This window comes from Rhinopithecus roxellana, chromosome 12, assembly GCF_007565055.1.
Source record: "Rhinopithecus roxellana isolate Shanxi Qingling chromosome 12, ASM756505v1, whole genome shotgun sequence".
NCBI classification, from domain to species: domain Eukaryota; kingdom Metazoa; phylum Chordata; class Mammalia; order Primates; family Cercopithecidae; genus Rhinopithecus; species Rhinopithecus roxellana.
In genome coordinates this window covers 93928639-93936363 of record NC_044560.1, presented here as the reverse complement: position 1 = coordinate 93936363, position 7725 = coordinate 93928639, and the positions used below count along the sequence as shown (strand labels likewise).

General features: G+C 59.5%; 1 protein-coding gene across 2 annotated transcripts; it reads left to right on the top strand.

Annotated features, from left to right (window-relative positions):
• Positions 1–387: 387 nt before the first annotated feature.
• On the top strand, positions 388–7499 carry CLDN19 (claudin 19). Of its 2 annotated transcripts, XM_010371841.2 has the most exons (5): positions 388–795; positions 2048–2212; positions 2320–2404; positions 4560–4712; positions 5454–7499. In XM_010371841.2, exons 1-5 carry the CDS (start codon positions 573–575, stop codon positions 5500–5502), a joined length of 675 nt encoding a protein of 224 aa, XP_010370143.1. In that variant the 5' UTR covers positions 388–572; the 3' UTR covers positions 5503–7499. The 2 variants fall into 2 exon arrangements, with proteins under 2 accessions (XP_010370143.1, XP_010370144.1); XM_010371842.2 differs by lacking the exon at positions 2320–2404 and having other exon boundaries at positions 4560–5592.
• The last annotated feature ends 226 nt before the right edge of the window (positions 7500–7725 follow it).

Genomic DNA, 7725 nt, shown 5'->3' with positions numbered 1-7725 from the left:
TGCAAACTGGCATCCCTTTCCCTTCTGTCCTAAAGTCAAAGGGCAGAAAACCCCAAGGGTTACATCAGCCTTGCAAGAGCGAAGCCCATCTTCCCAGGGCTGGTGTTTGGGTGAGCGATTATCTGAATTTTAGGGCACCCGAATCAGGTTCCTAAAGGGTTTCCCTGGGGGGAAAGGCCCTGAGGGCAGCTGGGTCATTCCTCTCAGCCCCTCCCTTCCCTATCCCTGGGGAAGGGGGCGGGGCAGGGACACCACCTGGGCCATGGGCCGGCCCTCCGCCCCCAGGGGGCTGGGCATGAGCTTTGCTGGGGACCCTGCTCTAGCTTAGGCGGCTGCTGTGGGCGGGCCCTGGCCTTTTCCAACCCCTGGGCCTCCCCCTGCATTCTGGAGTCCAGAGCCACTGCCTTTGCTCCAGCCGCTGCCGCCCCGCCACCTCTCCTTCTCTGCCTCTGACCCTCCTTCTCACTGCTCCCCCTGCCCAGTTGCTCCTCCCACCTGGCCATGACCACAGCCCCTGCTGGGACCCTGGCCCAGCTCTGAGTCCCGGGACCCTCGGTCCCCTCCCCCAGGCCATGGCCAACTCAGGCCTCCAGCTCCTGGGCTACTTCTTGGCCCTGGGTGGCTGGGTAGGCATCATTGCTAGCACAGCCCTGCCGCAGTGGAAGCAGTCTTCCTACGCAGGCGACGCCATCATCACCGCTGTGGGCCTCTATGAAGGGCTCTGGATGTCCTGCGCCTCCCAGAGTACCGGGCAAGTGCAGTGCAAGCTCTACGACTCCCTGCTCGCCCTGGACGGTAGGCCTGAGGCCAGCAGGGTGGGAGGTGGGAGGTGGGAGGTGGGAACAGCAGAGGGGTCTGGAGCAAGCTTTCCTCACAGTCTGCTGTCTACACTGGGCTCCATCCTCCAGCCCCCACTCTACAATTCCCCACTACTGCCCTGTGCCCATCGACAGTCCAGGCCAGCCTGCTGCCCTGCAGGAGGGGAGGGCTCTAGGGTCTGGCAGCTGTGGCTCCAGATTTCTGCTCTGTCACTGTAACTTTGAACCAGTCACCAAACCTCTTCCCATTGTGATGTTCTCGTCTCCAAAGGGGAATACTAATACCTGTGGCACTCTGAAAGGCTCAGTTAAGACCCTTCACCCACTTCTCCCCACACTCAACAGACAGACACACACTGTACAATGCACACCTGCTCCCCAGTCCTGCTCCCAGGCCTGTATGCCAGCATATGGGTGCATGCACACGCATGCAAACACACATGCACACGCAGGCACACAAACACACACGCACGTGCACATGCATGCACCGACAGGTGCATCTGCATGCAGTCCCTCTCCTTCTGGGGTGTGGAGTTGAGCCTGACAGGCACCGCCGAAGCTCTAACTCTGGGGTGGAGGTGACCCACCTGCAATCTGCCCAGGACCCCCTGGGGCAATCTGCTCCCCATGGGAGCTGGGAGCAGAGCAGCCATCAACCAGCCCCATTGTGCCAGTTCAGGCTGGTCAGTTCAGGCAGGTCGTCTAGCCTCGCTGAGGGACCCAGGTCTCCTGAACGCCCCCCAGGGCCCAAGCCGGACCCACGCACCCATGAAGAGGCAAGCTTCCAGCTGCCATGGGCGGAGGGGAAAGTGACCGTTGTCTGAATGGCTGCTGGGGAGGGGTTGCTGCGGGGCTCAGGCTGAGTTGAGCTGGGCCTTGGATGCCCCCAGCTCTTCCCTCTACCAAATCTGAGGGGACCCTGGAGCTGCCCTCAGCTGCTTGGGAGGATGGGTCTAGCCCAAGAGGGAGTCCCCAGGCCAGAAAGCAACAGCAGAGTGAATCATACCACCAGAAAAGCCTGCAAGGGTGAGCGGACTCTCACCCCCACACCCTGTCCTCCTGACACAGGCTGTCACTCCTCACTATCCTGCACCTGCCAGCAGGTGGTCTGACCCGCAGGCCAGCTCCTGCTCAAGCCTCTGTCAAGCTGGGCCCCTCCCACCAATCCCAGGCACCAACCCAACCCCCATCCCCGCCAGCCCGACTCAGCGTCACCCTGCCCACCCTAGGTCACATCCAGTCAGCGCGGGCCCTGATGGTAATGGCCGTGCTCCTGGGCTTCGTGGCCATGGTCCTCAGCGTAGTTGGCATGAAGTGCACACGGGTGGGAGACAGCAACCCCACTGCCAAGGGCCGTGTCGCCATCGCTGGGGGAGCCCTCTTCATCCTGGCAGGTAAGTGCCCCTCACTCCTCCACAATCACAGCCATGGCAGGCAGCCCCAGCCCCAGTGGCCTCGGGGGACCACAGCAGAGCTGAGTGCCCCTCTGCTTTGTCCTTAGGCCTCTGCACTTTGACTGCCGTCTCGTGGTATGCCACCCTGGTGACCCAGGAGTTCTTCAACCCAAGCACACCTGTCAATGCCAGGTGGGTGCCAGGGCTTGGGTCTTTTGCTTCACCTCCTCTGGGACCACTGACCTTTGTCCACTGGATCACCTGGCGGGGGAATTGGAGGACAGGGTCCAGCTGCTGTCCAAGAAGCTTTAAAGGGGGGCGCCAGGAGTAGTGTGGTGGGGCCCTCTGTGGGGCGGGAAGCCTTTGATGGGCCCCCAGGTGCAGCAAGGACTCTCTAAGGACCTAAGTGCCCTGGCTCTGGGTTTCAATCCCACCTCTGGCTGGGTGCAGTGGCTCACGCCTATAATCCCAGCACTTTGGGAGGCCAAGGTAGGTGGATCACCTGAGGTCAGGAGTTCAAGACCAGCCTGGCCAACATGGTGAAACCCCATCTCTACTAAAAATACAAAAATTATCTGGGCGTGGTGGCGGGCACCTGTAATCTCAGCTACTTGGGAGGCAGAGGAGGCAGGAGAATAGCTTGAACCTGGGAGGCGAAAGTTGCAGTGAGCCGAGATCATGCCACTGCACTCCAGTGTGAGTGACGGAGCGAGATTCTGTCTCAAAAAAATCAAACGATCAATCAATCAACCCAGCTTTGCATGTACTGTGTCACCTGGGCAAGTTACTTAATCTTTCTGTGCCTAGTTTCCTGCTCTGTAAAATGGGGCTAGAAACTGAGCACCAGTTCACGCATGGTTGTCCGTATCCAGCAAGACGCAGGTGAGGGTGTGGCATTTCTGCTGGTGGCAGCAGGGCTGAGATGACTTCCTGCAGGAGGCAACAGTTATTCTAGGCCAGGAAGAAACTTGAGAATAAAGGCAGATCGTGGAGGGCCTTGCAACCATAGGAAGATTTTGTTCCTCATCCGAGTGGAGGCAGCGGCAGTCCCTCTGGCTGTGATGTGCAGAATGGTGGGGAGGGAGTGACACCAGGAAGGCGGCTGTCCCAAAGGTCTGAGCAGAGGGTTTGGGGCGCCAGGGAGGGAGCAGTAGAAAGCAGGCTGATATTCAGGAGATAACCAGGACTTGTAAGGCTGTGGGCATGGAAACAGAAGGGGGTGCTCTGCAAAGGGCCTGGGCCCACCTTGGCTCCTCCTTCACTTCTCAACCTAGCCAGGAGCAGAGAATGGAACAGTCTCAAACCTAGACATCCCAATGGACTTTGGGCCTTGGAGTGGAGAGAGGATGAGAAAAGATGCCTGGGCTGTTGCAATCGGGAGGGATCCCTGGAGGAGGCAGAGATGTGGAGAGGGGAGGGGAGGGAGGAGATCTCAGGTACAAGGTTTGTTCCCTGGGCGGCAGCTGCAGCCGCAAAATCTGCCAAGCAAGGTCCAGCTTAGGCATGTCAGGATAGGACTCAGCCCCCGATCCCTTCAACAGTCCCCAATGCCACTCGGGCTGCCAGGCCCTGTGCTGGGTCCTGGGGATACTAATGGCTCTGTCTGCCCTCAAGGGGCTTCCCAGGGGGCCAGACAAGCAAGGGGCTGAGGCCTCCTGAAGAAAGCATGGCAGTGGAGTCACGCAAGGGGCAGTGTGAACACAGAGGATGTCAAGGAAACACCCCATGAGGAGGAGGCATCTGAACTGGGCTCTGAAGGCAGAGAAGGAACTGGGGAGGCACAGGAGTGGCGGGCTGGGAGGCTTGGTGCCCCAGGAGGGGGTGCCTTGTGCAAAGGCACTAAGGCAGTGAGACCTAGGAGCGGGGCTGGACTGGCCAGCAGGGCCTGGGTGTGGAGAGCCCAGAGTGCCAGGTGGAAAGGTCTGGCCTTCTCCAGAGGGCAGCGGGAGCAGTCCTGGCTGGGAGTTCTGTGGGCCAGACCGTGACTGGGAAAAAAGATGGCAGGGATTGCCCCACTCCTCCCGTGCAGACCTCTCAGGCCCTCCCATGCCCCCTCCACTGGCCAGACCAGGAAATGAGCCCAAGATTGCCCAGAGCAGGAGCTGGAGGCCAAGCCTCTAGCCTTCACGCCCACCTGGGGCCGGGTCACCCTGTGTGGTGTTGATCTTCTGGGCTGGCGGGAGGGAGAAAGGAAGAGCATTCACCTCAGTTTATCTGGACACATGGAAGAGGTCGTGCAGCTCCAGCCTCCAGCTCCACACACTCTGCCCTTCCTCTGCCAGGGCAGGGACTGGGAACAACCTGAGGCAGCAGCCGCACCTGATGCCATTCTCCCTACCCCTTGCAGGTATGAATTTGGCCCAGCCCTGTTTGTGGGCTGGGCCTCAGCTGGCCTGGCCGTGCTGGGGGGCTCCTTCCTCTGCTGCACGTGCCCGGAGCCAGAGAGACCCAACAGCAGCCCGCAGCCCTATCGGCCTGGACCCTCTGCTGCTGCCCGAGAGTACGTCTGAGCTCCTCCTGCCCTGGCCAGCACCCCACCCGGTGGCCCCCTCGTCCAGCATCCAGCCAGCCTCGCAGCACCCTGGGCAGGGCCACTGGGGAATAGGATGGGCATAGGTGCTCTGAGTAGCTTGTCCTCAATGCAAGCACCCACCTTGCAATCTGAGACCCAGATCCTCAGAGAGACCAGAGGCAGGACCCAGCCCCCAGGCACACACACAGATGCAGGTCCAGGCACGGTCCTGTCTGCACAGCCTGGTGGGCACCAGCATGCATCCCCGGAGACAGGCCCTCAGGCACCAGCCCGGCTGTTTACTCACTGAAGAGCTGCGTGGGTGTCTACTATGTGCTGGGCTCTGGAGTTACAGCAGTGGCCAAGAAGTACCTTAGTACCCACGTCCTTGGGGTGAGCAGAAACCTTCACCCTCCCCAGTCCCATGGGCTCTTCATAGCAACCCCACAAGGGCAGTGCCGGGATGCTGAACGTTCACACGAGGACAGGGAGAGTCTGAGTTTAGGTCTCAGGTTCTTCCAGTGCACCCAGGGCTGGGGGCCACCCACACAGATGGCTAGGTCGGACCATGGCGCCCCCGCCCCCGGGAGTGGGCCCCAGGCAGGGCTGCTGTGAGGGCCAAGGTCTCGCCATGCTGGCCAGTACCCATGTCCGGGCCTGAATGCACAGCCCCTGTCCCCGACCCCACAGCTCACTCCACTAACGAGCTCTCTCTCTTTTGACTTTCAGACCAGTTGTTAAATTGCCCGCCTCCGCCAAGGGCCCCCTGGGTGTGTAATGTCCAGTCCCCAGCCAGGCTCTGTCCCCTGCCATACCTAGACTCTGTGTTTCATATTTTTTGGAAAGAGAAGTGAACATCCAGCCCCAATCATGGTGTCATTCAGTCTGTCCTCGGCGTGACTTGGATGGGGCCTGGGTCAGAATGGTCAGTGCTGACCCCTGGGGCTCTTGGGCAGAAAGATGAGGAGACAGAGGTCCAGGGTGGGTTACACAGCATATCCAAGGCTGAGCAGGAGATAATTCAGGGCTCCTACCCCCTGTCTAGGGAACCCCCTCCCAAGCCTGGCCTTGGCCTTGGCTCAAGGTCCTCCTTGATGGGGACCCCACCCACTCCTGGAGGCTGCCCCTGAGGCCTGGCCCAGCTCTGGGAGCAGGCCCCTGGGTCAGGGAGCCCCTGGTGTGGAAAGAGGCCCCAAGGTAGTAAACCCTGCCCCTGTTATTGTGCTCCAGAGACCTCCTAAGGGAAGGGACAGTTTCTGGAAGGCCCTCCAGCTGGATGCTGGGGATCAGAGATAGGTGAGGGAACACAGTGTAGGAGCTCCCTATGTAGAAAAGGGAATGCGGGGAGGGCGTTAGGAGCTTGCCGGCATCAGGACTGTCCTGAGCAAGGTCTGCAGCTCCCAGCTCTGCTCACCCCGAATCCTGCCCCTTGTTTCCACACCTACCATTCCTCCTCTCCTGATCCCCAGCATCCAGCTGAGGTCCAAGGTCTTTTCCTAGAATCAGAGAGGGGAGGGGACAGCCTGAGGCTGCCCAGAGACTGTGGCTGGAACTGCTTGCTGCACCCAGCAGTACTGTCAGAGTTAGAAGGGCTTTTGGTCTTGAAGTCCAGGTACCATCCCCCTTTAGTATAGAGGGGGAAGGGCCGGAGAGGAATGTAGGGAAACCAGCCCAGGTCAGTCCCAAGGCCAGAGTCCCTTGTCCTACATCTCCCCAAACCGAAGCGTGCCAGCCCCGCCCCTCATGCTCAGACCTCTCCCACCCCAAACCCTCTCCGGTGTATCCAAGTCTCTTTGACCACTGCATAGCAGGCTTCTGGGGAGAGCATCCACCACAAAACCTCCCCTTCCCTGCTATGCACCTTCCTTGGCCAGCCCCATTCTGGCCTCCTCCACCACCTGCCTTGTGACCACATCTCCCACCAAGTCCGCAGATCTCAAGAACGCAGCTCGGCTTCTCCTTCGAGCTTGACTCTGAGAGGGAAAGTGATGGAAACCAAGTGGGATGAGATGACTGCCATGTACACTGCAGTCGAGGGCAGGGGCGGGAGGAATGACACAAATGGCAGGAAGCTGCTGGGGGACTGACCCCTCGGTGCCTGGCCTGGCTGGCCCTGCACATCCACCGGGGCACCACAGGGGCTTGTCCAGCCTCTGGTCAGAGGGTGTGGCCACCTGAACCTAAATAGGCTCCCCAGAGTCCTGCCCCCCAACCATGAATGAGAACTGCAAGAGTTTTTCCTCTGGGTGCCTGAAGCTATTGTGCAATGGTTCCCAACCCTGCGTGCACATTCGAGTCACCTGGGGGCAATGCCCAGGCTCCAACCCAGACACTCTGACTTCATTGGTCTGGGTGGACCTGCCATCAGAGGTCAGGTAGCTCCTCAGGGGACTGTAGTGTGTGGTCAGCACTGAGGGCTCCTCTATGAGGCCTCAAGCCCAGGTGACTCTGTGAGGCCTGCAGAGGGAGAAAAGAACCCGTAAGAAAAGAGATGGAGTCCAGGCACGGTGGCTCACGCTTGTAATCCCAGCACTTTGGGATGCCAAGGTGGGTAGATACCTGAGGTCAGGAGTTCGAGACCAGCCTGGCTGACATGGTGAAACCTTGTCTCTACTAAAAATACAAAAATTAGCTGGCTGTGGTGGTGGGCACCTGTAATCTCAGCTACTTGGGAGGCTAAGGCAGGAAAATCACTTGAACTCAGGAGGTGGAGGTTGCAGTGAGCCGAGATCACGCCACTGCACTCCAGCCTGGGCGACAGAGCGAGACTCCATCTCAAAAGAAAAAAAAAGAAAAAGAAAAAAAAAGAGATGGGTAGAGGAAGCCCCAGCTCACCACTGCCTTTCCCGATACCAGGCTCTTCTGTGACATGCCCACATCTTTCCAATCAATTCCCCTTTTGGCTGAAAAAACATTGAGTTTGAATCCTGTCCCACACAGCCAGAAGAGCCCTGCCTAACAGGATTTGGAACCTGGAAACTCAGCGCAGCCTTGCGGAGTC

What these genes read in the sequence shown, in the direction of transcription:
- CLDN19 (XM_010371841.2), top strand. Translation starts at nt 573, where the DNA reads ATGGCCAACTCAGGCCTCCAGCTCCTGGGCTACTTCTTGGCCCTGGGT. An exon ending in CTCCCTGCTCGCCCTGGACG is followed by an intron (nt 796 to 2,047) that starts GTAGGCCTGAGG and finishes TGCCCACCCTAG; the next exon opens with GTCACATCCAGTCAGCGCGG. An exon ending in CCCTCTGCTGCTGCCCGAGA is followed by an intron (nt 4,713 to 5,453) that starts GTACGTCTGAGC and finishes TTTGACTTTCAG; the next exon opens with ACCAGTTGTTAAATTGCCCG.